The 19,547-nt window shown below is 40.3% G+C and overlaps 1 protein-coding gene across 1 annotated transcript; it reads left to right on the top strand.

The window, feature by feature from the left end:
• The first annotated feature begins 657 nt into the window (after nucleotides 1-657).
• LOC131197997 (vomeronasal type-2 receptor 26-like) lies at nucleotides 658-12,788 on the top strand. Its single transcript, XM_058182506.1, has 7 exons — nucleotides 658-830; nucleotides 1,363-1,648; nucleotides 2,751-3,602; nucleotides 3,657-3,844; nucleotides 9,218-9,425; nucleotides 9,922-10,048; nucleotides 11,890-12,788. The coding sequence occupies exons 1-7, from the start codon at nucleotides 658-660 to the stop codon at nucleotides 12,786-12,788; spliced, it is 2,733 nt and encodes a 910-aa protein (XP_058038489.1).
• Nucleotides 12,789-19,547: the final 6,759 nt, after the last annotated feature.

Here is a 19,547-nt window from a genome sequence, read left to right as displayed (position 1 = left end):
TCAAATAATTGCATAAAACCAGCTGGAATTGAGTGGAATGCAATGGGGTAGTGAATGTGGTGTCGTGTAGTGTAAGAATGAATGGGATGGGATGGGATGAGTTGGGACGGGACAGGATACGATAGAATAGAATAGAATAGAATAGAATAGAATAGAATAGAATAGAATAGAATAGAATAGAATAGAATAGAATTACAGTAATGCCTTTACACTTACATTTATTTACATCTCTATTTTGCTTTATGGATCTAATGATTTTATTTTTTGTCTTGTGGCTCATGCGTTCGTGCCTCTGCAAGTCCTCACATGTTTTGAAATTGTGAGTGGGACATATGTGACTATCATTATGAAATTAGCCGGTTTGTCTCTTCCAAATACTATGGGACTCCACGAAAATTGGAGCAACTGATAATGAATAATTGTAATTATAGTCTCCCTCCTATTCCAACCCATGGCTGGGAGCCACAAAGCTCTGTGAGTTGATTTGATAGTGTGTTGCACTCCCTAGTTTTGTCTGAAGAACAAGTCCAGGAGGCAGATCTCTCTAGTCTATTTCAAAGATCTTCTAGAAGAAAGAGGCATTTCTACATAGAAAGAAGACACTCATGGAAGATGTTAGTATTTGTGGCGTTACTGTTAACAGTATTGCTTGAAGTGATGTGCAAGAATCCTAACCTTCAATGTGACTTTCGGGAGCCTCTTCCTATTCGGCACACCTATCATCAGTTTGGAGATGTTAACATTGCTGGCATTATTTCTGCATTTGTGATATTTTCTGACCCCATTGAGTTTACTCAACATCCTTCCCAGGCATTTCATGATGGGCTTATGTAAGTATATCATTAATTTATTGTCAAGCTCTGAACTTTGCTGGAAAATCATATGATGCTTGAAATATTTTCCTCTAATGGCAAAAACCCATAATATAAACATCTAAAATAGGATCCTAGGTTTATTTTATCTGATGTTATATTTTACTTCAGTTTCCAGATAAAGTTTAAATGGAGATCAAATCTCCATTTTTAACAAATCACATCTCAATATCTATTAATATACAGGTATGTATGGTTTAATTCCGTACGAATTAATTCCATAGTAATATGAAGCTGTTACTACCATTAATGAAGAAAAAGCCATGATACAGTATGTTTTCTACTTCTTCATTTCAGGTACCAAAATGTAGCACTTTCATATTCCATATAAGCCATTCTTAAAAGCTGCAGTTTGATAGTGAACCATTCTCACATATAGAAACAAGAATTATTTCACACATTCCACAAAATGTGTTGTTCAAAAGGATTATAAGTGCCATAATGTAAAGTAGACCTTTCTTAATGTGCTGTTTCTAATTCTGTTTTACAGAACAGTTTTTCAGAACTACCAGCATATCCTGGCTTTAGCGTTTACTGCAAAAGAGATCAATGAAAACCCCCAGATTCTACCCAATGTCACGCTGGGCTTCCACATTTTTAACAGCAATTTTAGTCCAAGCCAGACTTACTTTGCCTCAATGATTCTACCTTTCACTCAGGGAAAATTCATCCCTAACTACAAGTGTGGGATCACAAATACCTTGGCTGCAGTCATTGGCACACCTGACATCTTTCTTCACATGGCAACTGTACTGGGAATCTACAAAGTTCCTCAGGTAAGATGTGCTGAAGATATGTATTATCATTTGCTATACCTCCACAAACATTTATTTAACTCTATTAATGCATTTTCTATAACCTATTCATTTCTGCACATTCTAATATTTTTCTAATCACATTCTCCTCTGTAGGGATCTCCTCACTTTTCCACTTTTTTGCAAATACAATTCTAGCTGCAGTTATTACATGGATAATAAAATATACATTTTCTTTGCTATAAATTTCTGGTAAAATCCCCAAGAAGAATATTTTAGGTTTCAAGTCAATATGTTGTATCATCTTTTCCCACCACGTATGTATTTTTGTCCAATATTTTTTTGCTTCTACGCATGTCCACCACATATGATTATGCAAGCCAGGTGTCCGATGACATTTCCAAGATTTATCTTTAAACATTTTTACCAAGTGATACCAAAAAGACCAAAATTGTGACTTTCTGAATCTTTGTGGACTGACATGAGGGATAGTGGGTCATATCTTTTGAGAACATGGTAGAGATAGTATGGTGGAGATATTTGGCACAAAAGAACACACACTAATTTCAGACACTGAATTAAGTTTTGAATTTGGAGTATTCATAATGGGACTATATCCATAAAAAGGTATTTATGGATACCGTAAGAATGACATCTTGTTTTTTGTAAAATCAATTTTATTAATTTTCTATTAATTACATTACTTCATGCTTAATAAACATCGTGTTGCCTGGATATTTAATTTGCTTAACAATACAAATGCCATTCTTATTCTCCATCCCCCTTTCCCAACCATTGGTAAAGTAAATTCTGACTTTGATAATATTCTGTGTCCTCTTTCTGTTTGATTTTCAGTATAACATCTATCCACTTCTGCACAGTCTAATATCTTCTTAATGATCTCTTCATCTTTCCAATATTGTGCGAAGATAATCCTCGCTGCTGTTAAAACATGTAATACTAAATACATACTTCTCTTATCAGGTTTTTCTTGGTTGATATACATCTAGTTGCACAGTGTTTTACTCTATAAAAACAAGGGCTTCCAAATATTCAAATGAGTGTATAGGATTTCAGAGGCTCACATAGACCTTTGCAATTGCATATGTTTATCTTTCTGTAGTTGACCTATGGCTCTGCTCCAGTCATGGATAAAGAAACTCAAGCAGTTTTCTTCCAACAAATGTTTCCGAATGAATCCCACCAACGTAAGGGCCTCCTGCAGTTGTTACTTTATCTTAGATGGATCTGGATTGGAATTCTTGTAGTAAAGGATGAGAAAGGAGAGAAATTTCTCCAGGAAATATTCCCCACATTTACTGAGCATGGCATCTGCACTGAATTTATAGCAGAATTCCCAAATGGAGCTTTTTACAGTGATTTTGCTGAAACCGTAGATGAAGTGCTACATATATACCACGTTCTCATGAACAGCACAGCCAATGTGATAATCTTATATGGTGAAATTCACTCCTTAACAGTTCTGAGAACTATCCTCCAGTCTTCAGAAATGGAGAATATACCAAAGCAGAATAAGATTTGGCTTATAACTGCTCAAACAGATTATACTTCAATTTCTTTTCATAAATCTTGGGATATCCATTTCCTACATGGGGCTTTATCCTTTGCAGTTCACACAAAGGAGGTCCAAGATTTCCAAGAATTTATTCAAAACTTGAATCCAAACAACAACCGGCATGATCATTTTCGAAAAGATTTTTGGGAACAGGCGTTTGATTGTTTCTTTGCAAACTCAAAAATGGAGATGTCTGAGAAGAAATGTACTGGAAAGGAGAGGCTTGAGACCCTTCCCACATCTGTGTTTGAAACAAGCATGAGTGGCCAGAGTTACAATATTTACAATGCAGTCTATGCTGTGGCACATGCTTTGCAATTTCTCTATATATCCAAATCTAGAGAAACAACAATGATGAAAGAAAGAAGGAAACATTTTCACAATCAAGTGTGGTGGCAGGTAAGTCTGTTAGCAGGCTTATTTTCGGGTGTCCCTTATTTTTTTCACGTACAGGAGATAGCAAGCCCACCAGCCCCATCATCTCTGTCCCAGTGCTTGCTGGCTATGTTGCTGCAAGGACACTTCTCAACTGCTGGCCTCCAAGCAGTGGCCTGTGCTGCTGCTGGCCTCGTGGGGGCTCTTTGCCCTCCTGGTAGTGCTGCTCTTGGCTGCCCTGCTTGGCTGCTCCTGCCTGGCATGGGGTAAGTCATCCCAGATCTATGACCTTCGGACCACCCTCCTGCTGCCAGTGGAGCTGTTCTGACTGCACCACCTCACACAACTGGCAATTGGTGGGGTGGGGCGTGGTGCCATGTCACAGCCCCTGTCTTCTCAGTTCCCATGTCCAACAGCGTCCTCCAGTTTGGCCGCACACTCTGCAAGGAAATACAGGTAGTGGAATGGATTACACCCCTTCCTCCCTAGCCCCACACAGGCTGCACCTGCTTCTGGAAACCGTCTGGCCCTATGTGCACACTTACTACCTCCTATGCTGGCTACCCCCACCGCACTGAATCAGTTCAGTGCTGATTCTCTGAACTAGGGCTTATTTTGGAGGGCTTATATTATGAGCAGGTCATATTTTCGAAGCAGGTCATTAATTTTAGATTTTACTTTGTAAAAGTAAAACTATCTTTGATTATATTGTAAATTTTACTGGCAGCCCTTACTTAATGATGGTCATTGGGACCTGAATTTCCATTGCTCAGTGATGCAATTATAAGTTGTGACACCACTTGAACATGCGGTTTAGCAACAATAACTTTGGCAGACCCCAGCTACCATTATTGAATGAGGTTTGCATAGTTTTTAAAGCATGGACTTCATGTGATCACAACTTCCAATATCGTTCTAGCTTCCCCTTTTACTTTGACTGTGGAAAGCTAGCAAGATAGATTTCAAAGCACAATCAAGTAACTGTGGGATATCATGACAGTCAGAAATAAAAGCCAATTGCTGACCTCCAGGATTGTGATCATATCAGCACAGTAAGGAAGTCATAAGTATCGCTTGTTGTGCACTGTTACAATTTCAGATGGTTGCTGAACAATCAGTCATTAAACAATGCACACCTGTAATTAAGGGTTGCTGTGCTGTAACAGTTATTGTTATATTGTATTCAGTCGCTAAGTCCTCTCTGAATCTTTGCAATCCCATAAACCATAACACCCCAGGCCTCCACTATCTTCTACAATTTGCCCGTATTAATGTTCATTGTGCTGATGACACTATTTAACTATCTCATCCTTTGCTATCCTCTTCTCCTTTTGCCATCAATCTTTCACAACATCAGGGAGTTGCCCAAAGAGTCCAAAGTGTGCCAAACTATCTGAGTTATGTGGGCATAAGCTGAAACATATGGCACATTTTGCTAGTCACTGTAGTGTCAGTGTCTATTTCCATGACTTGTTTCTTTGTTTGTTTGCTAAAAAAAAATAAAAATTTATAAAACTTTCAATATTTTCCCTGTTATGAAGTGTCAGTTTGCAATAGTTTTCGAGAGTTCTTGACCTTTTGTTCTCTCTCTTGAAAAATTCATCGCTATTTTTCCTAATTTAAGAGTCTATCCCTGTTTCTGTGGGTTTAGTTTTTATTTTTTAATTTTTGATTTCCCCTTAGATCATTAAGAATTTAAAACTTTCTAAAGAATTAAAATAAGTATACTGTTTTTTTTCAAATGTTTCATTGAAAAAAGAAATTAAAAAAGATTAAAAATTGAAAAAAGAATTTAAAATGATATTTAACAGTTGAAAAAAGATAAAAATTTGAACAAAGAATTTACAAAATGAAACAAAAGATTGAAAAGGATTTTTTCTTTAAAAAAAAAAAGGGAATTCCAAAATTTTAAAATTAAAGTATTTACAAGAGTTTTTGGCCCTTTCATAAGTAATATGTACTTCTTTTTGGTTGGAAATCTAAAACTGTTTTCTAGGAGATGCTTTGCTCATAACTCTCTACTCCCTGCCTTAAAAGTTTCTTTCCTGTCCCTTTCTTTCCTTTCCACAAGTGTTTTGTACTTATCCTTTTTTCCCTGTTTTCTTGACAATTGGTTGCCTGTGTGATATATGAGACCCAAATATTTTAATCCTCACAATTCATAAACAAGTCTGGTTCACAAAATCAAAGGTTTATTGAAGATAAAATGAAGAAAAATAAAAAGTGGTTGCAAGCACGGCCTCTTAGACCCTTCCCAAATGGATTGAGTTCAAAGAGCGCAAGAAGCAGTTTTCAAGCTACGCATTTTTTTCAGAGCAAATTTTTTTATTTTCCATAATAATTCCCACAGTTTGACCAGTGTACAATACAATCACTTATCCAACGATCGATCCTGTACTCAAATTATGCTCAGTCAGGGCTGCTCGACCGCCACTCCCTCCCTTAATCCTTTCTACCCTTCTCATCCTTCTTCGACTTTCCCCACCATCCTTCTCCTCGCTTTCCTACTTCCCCACCTCTTTCCCACTTCTCACTAATATGTTATATTGTTATGTTATATGTTATATTTTAGATTATGTTTGTTAGTTACAATACCCTGTATTCTGTTCTGGGAAGTCTCGGGAGGAAATAATGGGGAAGGGGAAGATTATAAATTGATTGATTGCCATTGTACAGAAATAATGGTAGAATTAAACAAGTTGGAATGGTGTAGAGTCGGGACTGCTCGGTAACCACTCCCGAAGGGAAAGGGTAAGGAAAGAGAAGTAAAGAAGGAAGAAAGTAGGTAGGCAGGTAGGTAGGTAGGATAGAAGGGAGGGAGAAGAAAGGATAGGAGGAGAAGAAGAAGAAGATAGAGGGTTAGAAAGGTTGGCAAGCTACGCATTTTATACTCTTATACAATCCATGCCATGCCTAAGAAACTCCCCCCTAGCCCCCTTATTCTACTAAGTCATTTCTTTAAGTCATTTCATCTTCTAAAGGGTCATCGTGACAATTTCTCTGGAGGAACAGATATCTTTTCTTGTTTACTAGTAGTTTCGTCCTGGGCGGATGTTCCTATCTAACTGAATTGTGGCCTTGCCTGCAAAAACATATGGACTACAAATGTCAATCAGGGCAAAGCAAATTACTTCTAAAACTAAAATCCTATGGCATCTCTGGACCCCCTACATGATTGGATTGCTGTGTTTCTGTCAAACAGACAACAAGTGGTTAAAATAGGGAGTGCCCTATCAAATCTTGCACCTGTTAATAGCAGTGTCCCCCAAGGCAGTGTTCTAGGACCCACACTCTTCATACTATACATAAATGACCTTTGCGATCATATTATAAACAACTGCGTTCTCTTTGCCAATGATGTAAAAATATTTAATACCACTGACAAAAAGATCTTGACTTTATATTGGAATGGTCAAACAATTGGCAACTCCAAATATCAACCAACAAATGCCCTGTCTTGGAGTACTCATATCTAATGATCTAATGCCAAAGCCCTCAGTAACAACATCACCAAAAAGGAATTAAGAGTTTTAAACCTAATCTTGCATAGCTGCTTCTCCAGTAATATCACACTACTGACCAGAGCAAAAAAAAACCCAACAACATTTGCTAGACCACTTCTTGAATACAGCTCATCAGTCTGGAACCTGCACTGCATATCGGATATTAATACAATTGAACATGTCCAGAAATATTTCACAAGAAGAGTCCTCCACTGGTCTCCTTGCAACAAAATACCTTATTTATTTATTTATTTATTTATTTATTTATTTATTTATTTATTTATTTAATTTAATTTTTATACCGCCCTTCTCCCGAAGGACTCAGGGCGGTGTACAGGCAAGATAAAAACCAACAATACAAATATACAAGTTAAAATACCCTTTAAAAAACTTATTTAAAATAGCCCAAAGTTAAAAAATTTCCATCAGTTAAAACCCCATTTAAAATTAATAAAATTCCCCTTATTAAAATCCAAATTTAAGCCATAAGAAATAAAAAGATGGGTCTTCAGTTCATGACGGAATGTCCGAAGGTCAGGTATTTGAGAAACCGGGGAAGCTGCTCCAGAGTGTGGGAGCCCCCACAGAGAAGGCCCTTCCCCTGGGGGCCGCCAGCCGACATTGTTATGCCACCAGAATTGGAATTCTGAACTTAGAAAACTTAGAACTACCCCACCTTCAGTATGACCTAAGTGTATCTCATAAAATTATCAGCTACAATGGCCTAGCTATCAATGACTACTTCAGCTTCAACCACAATAATACACGAGCACACAATAGATATAAACTTAAAGTGAACTGCCCCAACAGAATGGTCAATGCCTGGAATTCACTACCTGACTTTCTTCCCCAAACCCCCAAAACTTTAACCTTAGACTGTCTACTGTTGACCTCACCCCATTCCTAAGAAGTCTGTAAGGGGCATACATAAGAGCACCAGTGTGCCTACCATCTCTGTCCTAATGAGTCCTCTATTTGTATCTATTTTATGTATTCAATTCATGCTTATATATATTACCTAATATGTTCTTGACAAACAAATAAAATAAATCAGACCTGTCCCAATCTGATCCCTTAAACTCCATTTGGTTAAAGTAAAGAGTTCGTCTATTAAAGTTGCTGGTTGCAGTAATGTCAACCCAGCTCTGAATTCTCCTGTGCTTGCAAGATACAAAAAAGGTTCAACCACGTCTCATTCTTCCACACCTCTCTGACCAGTCCTTTTCCAAAAAACTGAAGCTCACCAAGATATTTTGAGAATGCTGAGATGTTTGGGGGTAATCTGCCTATTTCTCAGTTACTTGGCCTTTGGATGCTGATACAAACAGGATCTGTCTGCTCTAGTCTTTATCACCCATCATTCTCTTTCCCGATTTCCCATCACATACACACACAGCTTTGTTGCCCTTTAATTCCCCCCTTTCCAGCCTTTGCTGGCAGGAAGCCTGTGAGGTGCCAAGCTGAATCAGATAGAGCTGACATTAACTTTCTCAGGTGACAGTTATGGTGGTCTGGTACTCCCAACTCTTTAAGAACTTGCCACAGATTGTTTTGATCGACATAACCAAAGGCTTTAGCATACTCAATGAAGCAGAAGTAGATGTTTTTCTGTAACTCCCTTGATTTTTCCATAATCCAGCAAATGTTGGCAATTTGATCTCCAGTTCCTCTGCCTCTTCCAAACATAACTTGTACTTCTCATAGTTCTCTCTTCACCTATTGCTGAAGCCTACTTTGTACGATTTTGGGTATAATCTTGCTAGCCAGTGAAATTAGCACAATTCTATGGTAGTTTTAAGCATCCTAGTATTTATTATATATTTATTAGAAGTGATCTGGCTTCAATAGCTTTTGTAATTAAACTACAAAGATTAATTTATTTTTTTGCTGGTTGTTTATTTTGAAATTTTATGTTAATTTTATTTCTGTAGTTTGATATGTTACCTCTACCTCTGTTTTAGAATGATTGTTATATTATTTGCTTGATGGCCTGCAACTAAAATAAAAAAATGTTTATATTGTCTTTGTTTAAGAAACATACATATTTATGTTTTGAATATATGAATTATTTCTCCCTCCCTTGTTTTGTTACTCTCTGATTGTCTCTGTATTTCAGGTTCATTCTTTTTTGAGAAGTGTCAGATTCAACAATAGTGTTGGTGAAAAGATCTCCTTTGATAAAAATGGAGAATTCATTGGTGGATTTGATATTATCAACTGGATCACATTTCCAAATCAGTCATTTGCGAGGGTCAAAGTTGGAGTGATAGATCCCACAGCTCCAGCAGACAAATTCTTCAATATTTCTGTAGATTCCATCACATGGCCAGTAGGCTTTAATCAGGTTAGTTGTATGAAACTAGATTTGTCTGCCTTCATTTAAATATTGTTATTGATGAAAGTCTCAGAGCATCATCTCTGACTACCCCAGGTACAAATGTCCTGTAAAATGAAACATATCAGTAAGATTTATTTACTTTTTTAGCAATTGCTGTTGAATATTGTATTTTTTACTGGCCCTCAGTTAATTATTGACAATGGTTTTTAAGGTTTTGAAGTAAAAGCTGCTAGATTTCATCAGTTTGCTGACTTCATTATTTAAAAGTTGAGAAAACCAACTTTAAATAACCAGAACAGAAATTGTCTTTGAAGAGTAATGATAATGGTTATCGAATGCCATAAATACAATTATTGTAGATATTATTTATTATTTTAAAGGAATTACATCTAAAACTTTGTCATCCCATTATTTCATTTTTAATCTGTTGATTCTGCAATAACTCTCCAAGCACTTCCTTTCCTCTCTGTATCTTAATATATTCTTCTCCATTCATTGATAGGCAATACCTCTATCTTTGTGTAATGCTCCTTGTGAGACAGGACACAGCAAGGCCAAGAAAGAAGAGAAGTTGTTTTGTTGCTATGATTGCTGTCTATGTCCAGAGGGGAAAATATCAAAGGAGAAGGGTAGAAAATTTCCAATTATAATGGGACTAAAATATTGGGGTACAATACTATCGGGCGGGATGACGGAGGCAGGTCTTGAGGATGTTATCTGGGAAGAGTTAGATACTGTGGCTCCCGAGGAAATGGACAGGATACTGGGGAGGCTGAATGCGACCACATGTTTGTACTGGCCACCCAGGAGCTTACACGAGGCTGGCTTCAGGGATTTGTCAATGCTTCTTTGATGGAGGGTGTCTTCCCTACCACCTTGAAAGAGGAGGTGGTGAGGCCCCTCCTCAAGAAGCCCTCCCTGGATCCAGCTGTGTTAGCGAACTATCGTCCCATCTCCAACCTTTGTTTTGTGGTGAAGGTTGTCAAGAGTGTGGTGGCGCGACAGCTCCCTCAGTACCTGGATGAAACTGTCTATCTTGACCCATCCCAGTCCGGCTTCTGACCTGGGTACAGCACGGAGACGGCATTGATCGCGTTGGTAGATGATCTCTGGAGGGATCGGGACATGGGCTGTTCCTCTGTCCTGGTCCTATTAGATCTCTCAGCGGCTTTTGATACCATCGACCCTGGTATCTTGCTGTGGCGGCTGGGGGGTTTAGGAGTGGAGGGCACCGTTTTTCAGTGGTTCTCCTCCTATCTTTCTGACTGGTTGCAGATGAGGTTGGCAGGAGGGCAGAGATCAGCCCCGAGGTCAGGGGTCAGTTCTCTCGCCTCTTCTGTTCAACATCTACATGAAGCCGCTAGGTGAGATCATCCGTGGCTTTGGGGTGCGATGTCATCTGTACGCTGATGATACTCAGCTGTACATTTCCACTCCTAACCACCCCAACGAGGCCATTGAAGTGATGTTTGGAGGCCGTGCGGGTCTGGATGGGGAAGAACAGGCTTTGACTCAACCCTTCAAAGACTGAGTGGCTGTGGATGCCGGCATCCCGGTACAGCCAACTGACTCCATCGCTGACTGATGGGGGCAAGTCATTGGCCTCCATGGAGAGGGTTCGTAATTTAGGCATCCTCCTGGATGTATGGCTGTCCTTAGAAGAGCATATGACGGCTGTCGCCAAGGGAGCTTTTTATCAGGTTCGTCTGATACGCCAGTTGCGTCCCTTCCTAGACTAGGTTTCCCTATGCACGGTCACTCACGCCCTCGTTACTTCCCGCCTGGACTACTGTAATGCTCTCTACATGGGGCTCCTCTTGAAGAGCACCCGGAGGCTCCAACTGGTCCAGAATGCGGCTGCGCGGATAATAGAGGGAGTAACTCGAGGCTCCCATGTGACATCTCTCCTGCGCAAGCTGCACTGGCTTCTGGTGGTCTTCCGGGTGCAATTCAAGGTGTTGGTTACCACCTTTAAAGCACTCCATGGCATAGGACCGGGTTATTTATGGGACCGCCTGCTGCTACCAGTAGCCTCCCATCGACCCGTGTGCTCCCATAGGGAGGGTCTCCTCAGAGTGCCGTCAGTCAAACAATGTCGACTGGCGACCCCCAGGGGGAGGGCCTTCTCTGTGGGGGCTCCTGACCTCTGGAATGAGCTGCCTCCGGGGATACGTCAACTCCCTGACCTCCAGACCTTTTGACGTGAGCTAAAGACCTTTTTGTTTTATCGCACAGGGCTGGCTTAATGTAGCTTTTAATATGGGTTTTATTATAGTTTTAGTTTTCACAGCCTAATCGAATTAGCTTTTTAAAATGTTTTTAATTTTTGTGGAATCTGTTTTTTATTTGGCTGTAAACCGCCCTGAGTCCTTCGGGAGAAGGGCAGTATATAAATAAAATAAAATAAAATAAATAAATAAATAAATAAATCTGTAATCAGTGGTATCAGTTCCACTGTGTTCTTTTTCAGATACAGATGACTGCTCTCCATGTCCAGAAGATCAATATCCAAGTCCCAGCAAAACTATGTGCATTCCAAAGCGGATCACCTTTTTGTCCTATCAAGAACCCTTGGGGATCAGTCTGACTGTTCTTTCTCTTTGCTTTTCTTTAATGACAACTTTGGTAATCACAGTATTCATGAAACATAAAGATACTCCCATCGTCAAAGCCAACAACCGGAATCTCACTTATACACTTCTATTTTCTCTTCTCCTCTCTTTCCTTTGTGTCTTTTTATTTGTTGGGAGACCCAATACGATTGTGTGTCTCTTTCGACAACCAGCTTTTGGCCTCATCTTTTCTGTGGCAGTTTCTTGTGTATTAGCTAAAACTTTTGTTGTGGTTCTAGCCTTCATGGCCACCAAACCTGGTTCCAGATTGAGGAAATGGGTGGGGGGAAGGATGGTCAGTGTCATTCTTCTATCCTGCTCCCTTATTCAAATATGTGTTTGTGCTGTGTGGCTGACAATGTCCCCACCATATCCAGATTCTGATACGCAGTCAATGTCTGAAGAAGTCATCCTGGAATGCAATGAAGACTCAGTCATGTTCTACTGTGTTTTGGGCTTTATGGGTTTTCTTGCTCTGCTTAGCTTTTCTGCTGCTTTTCTAGCTAGGAATTTACCTGACAGTTTCAATGAAGCCAAATTCATCACCTTCAGCATGTTGATCTTCTGCAGTGTTTGGTTGTGTTTTATTCCAACCTATCTAAGCACAAGGGGAAAATATACATTGGCTGTGGAGATCTTCTCCATGATCTCCTCCAGTGCTGGCTTATTGGTGTGCATCTTTCTTCCCAAGTGTTTTATCATTGTGATGAGACCTGAACTGAATGATAAACACCAACTCATGAAGAGAAAGTTGTAATAAATCTTTATGTTTGCCTGGTGTTCTTTATATGTACATGTTGGAGAAGTTCCCCACTTTGACATTTAAGCCAGAGAACAATGTATAGAGACAGTGATGTTCTATGTTGCCCTGTCCCTTGAGATTTTGATGGCTTGGAAGGTTTTTCCTTCTTCTGGAAGGCAATTATAACTATAAAAACACAAATTACAGCACAAATTAATTTATTGACATATTTACTGACATTATTGATTTAATGACATATTTTATTATGTTATGGTGAACTCTGACTAAATGTATTGATTAAATGTGAATTATAAATTTACCGGTCATCTTAATTCTTATTCAGCAGAATGTGTAAAAAGAAGTGCAGTTAGCAGAAAAAATAATTCTAGTAAATTCAATGAAATTCCATCAGAAGTCCAATACATGCTAGTATCCAATTTGCATAATAGTCTCCTTTTAAGAAATTCAATCGAGTATGATGACTGTGTAGAACAGCATGTTTCATGGTCATAAATCTGAGTAGACAAGAGTTTTGCAACACTTGAATAAGTGTGTAGAGATTCAATGGTCATAAATCTTTTTGTGTAGATAGTTTTGCAGCAGTTGAATGAGAGGCACACAGTGATAATAAGCGCCAGCTGATGAGATGTCTCAGTGAGCCCTGGCTGAAATTTGCAAAGAATTTGAGACCAACTTATCTGAGGAACCATCTAACTCCAATGGGTTTAACTTTTCATACATGCTGGCGGAAGAGGCATGCTGTGGATCCCATTGATCAAGGAATTTTGGCTGACAGGGTACAGGAGAAGAGTCTTTTCTGCTGTGGCACCTTTACTTCAGAATATCCTATTGCTGAGGTGAGATCCACACCCACCCTTCTGACCCTTTGAAAGGTTGAAAGATGGCCAAAATCCCCAACAATGCACTGGCATCTTGATGGTGGTTAATGGTGGCTCAGGGGCTAGGACATTGAGCTTGTCGATTGAAAGGTTGGCAGCTTAGCGATTCGAATCCCTAGTGCTGCCGTGTAACAGGGTGAGCTCCCGTTACTTGTCCCAGCTTCTGCCAACCTAGCAGTTTTGAAAGCACGTAAAAATGCAAGTAGAAGAGGGGCCGGTTTAGCTCAGGCTGGTAAGGCCTGTTATTAAGAACACAAAGCCTGCAATTACTGCAGGTTCGAGCCCGGCCCAAGGTTGACTCAGCCTTCCATCCTTTATAAGGTAGGTTAAATGAGGACCCAGATTGTTGGGGGGGCAATAAGTTGACTTTGTAAAAATATACAAATAGAATGAGACTATTGCCTTATACACTGTAAGCCGCCCTGAGTCTTCGGAGAAGGGCGGGGTATAAATGTAAAACAAAACAAAACAAAACAAAAAAAATAGGGACCACCTTTGGTGGGAAGGTAACAGTGTTCCGTGCGTCTTTGGCGTTGAGTCATGCCGGCCACATGACCACGGAGATGTCTTCGGATAGCGCTGGCTCTTTGGCTTTGAAACAGAGATGAGCATCACCCCCTAGAGTCGGCAACGACTAGCATGTATGTACGAGGGGAACCTTTACCTTTACCTCCTGCTCATGCATACTTTACTCCCCTCTCCCATCTTGGTTAATTGAATGTTGACTGAATTTTAAATATATGTGTTGTTGTTGTCTCAAGATTCTTTATCATATTTTAATCATGTGAATATAAAATGCTTAGGGTCATCTTGCAAAGATAGATGGCATAGATACTTAGTACTAAATAAATCTCACCGTGCTAATTTTATTTTCCACCCTGATGTTTCATTTTGACGGCACACTTTTTGGCTTTTTTCTTCTTTGTTTGTTTTGCATCCTAGGTATTCAGTTATAACTGGAACTGTGCTGTACATTAATTGGTTTGTTTCTTGCAGTGAGCTGGTGCTTATATATGATTTGATATTACAAATATTACATTTGATATTACAGTAGTGGTGTCTTTTAATACTTGTTCTAGTTGTTTCTTTGGAACAAGCTTCAACACAAGGAACTTTATTCTATGGTTTTTGTGCTCTTCTAGCTGTTCAATTATTCTTGTTCTTTAGTTACAAGGCTTTGTTCTTTTTTCTTTTCCAAATGAAAACAATTCTATAGCTGTGCTAGTTTCTTGCATTGCCAATTCCTCCTGGTTTGCCTCTACAGTGTGAGTTACCTTAGATTTAAGGCTTAGATATCTTTGCTCTGGGTAGACCTTTTCAGTTCTTCCAATTCAGCTTCTGTGAATACTTTATTTCATATTATGAATTATCACTCATCTGCTAGTCTCTGTTTTATTATTTCCAATTCTAGATATTATTTTATTTTCCAGAAATGGTGCATTCATTTCAAATGTCCTGTAACTCCTGGACTTTTTTTTTTTTTTGCATTTATATCCCGCCCTTCTCTGAAGACTCAGGGCGGCTTACACTATGTCAAGCAATAGTCTTCATCCATTTGTATATTATATACAAAGTCAACTTATTGCCCCCAACAATCTGGGTCCTCATTTTACCTACCTTATAAAGGATGGAAGGCTGAGTCAACCTTGGGCCTGGTGGGACTTGAACCTGCAGTAATTGCAGGCAGCTGCTGTTAATAACAGACTGTCTTACTAGTCTGAGCCACAGAGGCCCAAGGTTGACTTGGGCCTCTGTTACTTGATCTGTAATAATAGATCATTATTTCTTTATTTTCAATCACTGTGTCAACACTGTAATGGGTACACATCCTTCCAGTATTTCTGCTGATGCTGGCCCTGGTTGCTTAGCTAACAGTCCTGTAGCCCATTTTTTCACCAGATGTCCAGTAACTCCAAAACCTTAGCATGGTCCTTGTTGATAGAAGAAACTCTGGCTTTGCTCTTATCTTCCTCAGAACACAACTACATCAAGGTAGTACCTCACTGTCACTCAAGGAGCTCCCTCACTGGGGATTATTATACGTTGTTGCACAATCACCAGATGGACAGATTGGATTTGGCATTGTTATCTGTATACCAAAATCCTTACCAAAGACTCTTCTGGTGTAACCTCCCACCTTTGAAGTCAGGGGAGTTCTTAGGTCTCCTACAGTCCCTCCACAGTTTTATATTTAGAGTGTTTTCTAAGCCAGAAGAACCCCACACCCCAGTATAGGGGGAACATTTGGAAATTGACCCTTTGACTCCCCTGGGCAGCCGGGCACTCTCAGACTGCTTCTCTAAGAAAAAGAAGTAATCGGGTAAGAGCCTGACTGGAGCAGGGCAATCAAGCAAGTTCACTGTGGAAAAAACCAGCTGTTCTCAATAGACTATAAAGGGTGCCACTTCTTCTTAGGTTTTTAAAGCCTTTTATGGATGAGTACATGTTGAAAACACATAAGCAAATTTAAAATGTCAGAACAAAGCTTGAAGCAAAGTTTGATTTGCTAGCAAGAGAACTCTGGGGAGAATTCCAATGTCTGAAAGGAGATATGAAAAAGGTGAAAGCCAATATAGATTGTATAGAGCAGGTGTCCCCAACCTTTTGGACCTCAGGGACCACCAAGTTCATAATTTCAAATCCCGCAGACCACTAATACAAATCCAGCGTGCCGCTTGCTGAAGTGCCTGGATTCCCAGTGACAGGATGGGGTCCTTCAGACACTGTCCCTCCTCTCTCTTTCTCTCTTTCTACCCCTTCCCTCTCTCTCCCATGCCTTCTCTCTCCCGCCCTCTCTCATTCTCTTTCTATCTCCCTACTCTCTCCCACTCATTCTCTCTCTCTCTCCCTCCCCCACTCTCTCTCTCTCATTCTGATTCTCTCCCATTCACTCTCTCTCACTCTCTGATTCTCTCTCTGATTCTCTCTGATTCTCCACTCATTTCTTTCAGAGCCAGGCGGCTTCGAGCAAGAGCTGTGAAGAGAGCGGTCCCCCGGGCCACATCCCCAGGGAGGCAGGGAAGCCAGGCGGTGGAGCTTTGAGTTTTCCCTCTGATTGAGTAAGCAGCCCAGAGACTCAGGGAGGAGGAGGAGGAGGCATGCAGAAGTGGGAGGGGGCAGAGTACTCCGGAGAAACTATTTGCGCCAGGAAGGACTGCTGCCTGCTGCACCGACCTCGCGAAATTGAGATGGAGGGTCGATACTTAATGCAAGACATCCCCCTTTAGCCTCCCCTGCACTTCTTCCAAGAAGGCGGTACTCTCTCTCTCTCATTCTCTCACTCTCTTGTTTTCTCTCTCCCTTATTCTCTCTCATTCTCTCTCTCTCATTCTCTCTCTCTTTTCTCTCTTTCTACCCTTCCTCTCTCTCCATGCCTTCTCTCTCCCGCCTCTCTCATTCTCTTTCTATCTCCTACTCTCTCCCACTCATTCTCTCTCTCTCCCTCCCCCACTCTCTCTCTCTCATTCTGATTCTCTCCCATTCACTCTCTCTCACTCTCTGATTCTCTCTCTGATTCTCTCTGATTCTCCACTCATTTCTTTCAGAGCCAGGCGGCTTCGAGCAAGAGCTGTGAAGAGAGCGGTCCCCCGGGCCACATCCCCAGGGAGGCAGGGAAGCCAGGCGGTGGAGCTTTGAGTTTTCCCTCTGATTGAGTAAGCAGCCCAGAGACTCAGGGAGGAGGAGGAGGAGGCATGCAGAAGTGGGAGGGGGCAGAGTACTCCGGAGAAACTATTTGCGCCAGGAAGGACTGCTGCCTGCTGCACCGACCTCGCAAAATTGAGATGGAGGGTCGATACTTAATGCAAGACATCCCCCTTTAGCCTCCCCTGCACTTCTTCCAAGAAGGCGGTACTCTCTCTCTCTCATTCTCTCACTCTCTTGTTTTCTCTCTCCCTTATTCTCTCTCATTGTCTCTCTTTCATTTTCTCTCTTTTTCTCTATTTCATTTTGTGCGGCATCAGCATTCCATCTCAGTATATTCCTGCCAGCCAATGGAGCAAAGCAGACCTCGTCTCCTGCTGCTTGGGACGCAGAGCTATAAACAACACCTTATCAGGGGAGCAGCCAGGTTTTGTTCTCCATTGCAGAAACCAGACTGGCCCCTTGCAAGCTCTCATCTCTCGAGGAGCCCGGCTGAAGTTTCCCATGCCAATTCAGCAAGTGTTCCTCGTGAGATGAAAGCTTGCAGGGGGCCGAACTGGTGTCTGCAATAGAGAGCAAAATCCGGCTGCTCCTCAGACCAGTCATCATTTACCATTCCGAGTCCCAAGCGGCAGGAGACAAGGGCTGCTTTGCACCACCGGCTAGGCAAATATACCGAGGCAGAATGCTGATGCTGTGCAAGTGCAAGTAGTGTTTTGCTCCCACAGCTTCCAGCCATCACAATCACCGCTTTGGCCTGCTTGCGCTGCAGCTCCTCCACCAGGGTGCACCGGCAAAAATATGAAGATTTCTCCACGGACCTCCAAAATTTTCTCGTAGACCACTAATGATCTGCGGACCACCAGTTGGTGACTGCTGCACTAAAGGACACAATCAGAGGTGGTATTCATCCAGTTCTGACTGGTTCTAGTGAACCAGTAATGGAAATTTTGAGTAGTTCGGAGAATGGAGATTTTACAGTATCCTTTCCCTGGAGTGGAGTGGAAATGGAGATTTTACAGTATCCTTCCCCTGTCATGCCCATCACACCACACCCACTAAGCCATGCCCACAGAACTGGTAGTAAAAATATTTGAATCCCACCTCTGGACACAATGAATGATATACTACAGGGGGGAAAGATACCCCAGACATGGAAAGAAGCCAACATTGTGTTGCTACCCAAGGAGGGTCAAGATGTTACAAAGACAAAGAATTGTAGACAAATTTCATTATTAAACAAAGATTACAAACGCTTTCTTGCCATTTTGGCAGAAAGACTAAAGAAGATTTTACAGGCATATATACATGAAGACCAAGAGGGCTTTCTGCCAAAAAGAGAGCTAGGAGATATTTTATCTGTTTTAAATATTATTGAATACTTACAATATCATAATGCAAAACAGGCAGCCTTAATATATTTAGAGGAATGGAATGGAATGGAATGGAATGGAACGGAACGGAACGGAACGGAACGGAACGGAACGGAACGGAATGGAACAGAACAGAACAGAACAGAACAGAACAGTACTTACAATATCGTAATAAGAAATAGGCAGCCTTAATATTTTTAGAATAGAATGGAATAGAATAGAATAGAATAGAATAGAATAGAATAGAATAGAATAGAATAGAATAGAATAGAATAGAATAGAATAGAATACTTAATATAATAGAATAGAATACTTAAAATGTCAGGCAGCCTTAATACTGTATAAAACAGGCAGCCTTAATACTGTATTTTTAGAAGAATAGAATAGAATAGAATAGAATAGAATAGAATAGAATAGAATAGAATAGAATAGAATAGAATATTTACAATAACATAATGAGAAACAGACAGACTTAATATTTTTAGAATAGTGGAATAGAATGGAATGGAATGGAATAGCCTAGCCTAGCCTAGCCTAGCCTAGCCTAGCCTAGCCTAGCCTAGCCTAGCCTAGCCTAGCCTAGAATCGAATCGAATCGAATCGAATCGAATCGAATCGAATCGAATCGAATAGAATAGAATAGAATAGAATTACAATAATTCCTTTATACGTACATATATTTACATCTCTATTTCACTTTATGGATCTAATGATTTTATTTTTTGTCTTGTGGCTCATACATTCCTGCTTCTGCAAGTCCTCACATGTTTTGAAGTTGTTCACATATAGTGACTGTCTCACTATCATCAAGAAATTAGCCAGTTTTGTGTCTTCCAAATCCTATGGGACTCCATGAAAAT

Source organism: Ahaetulla prasina, chromosome 4 (assembly GCF_028640845.1).
Source record: "Ahaetulla prasina isolate Xishuangbanna chromosome 4, ASM2864084v1, whole genome shotgun sequence".
Classification (NCBI taxonomy): domain Eukaryota; kingdom Metazoa; phylum Chordata; class Lepidosauria; order Squamata; family Colubridae; genus Ahaetulla; species Ahaetulla prasina.
Note: the sequence above shows the minus strand (reverse complement) of the source record. Positions and strands in the feature narration are given on the sequence as shown.

Coding starts and splice junctions, on each gene's coding strand:
- LOC131197997 (XM_058182506.1), top strand. CDS start 658: ATGTGCAAGAATCCTAACCTTCAATGTGACTTTCGGGAGCCTCTTCCT. Junction 1,649..2,750: donor GAATCTACAAAGTTCCTCAG/GTAAGATGTGCT, acceptor ATCTTTCTGTAG/TTGACCTATGGCTCTGCTCC. Junction 9,426..9,921: donor GGCCAGTAGGCTTTAATCAG/GTTAGTTGTATG, acceptor ATTCATTGATAG/GCAATACCTCTATCTTTGTG.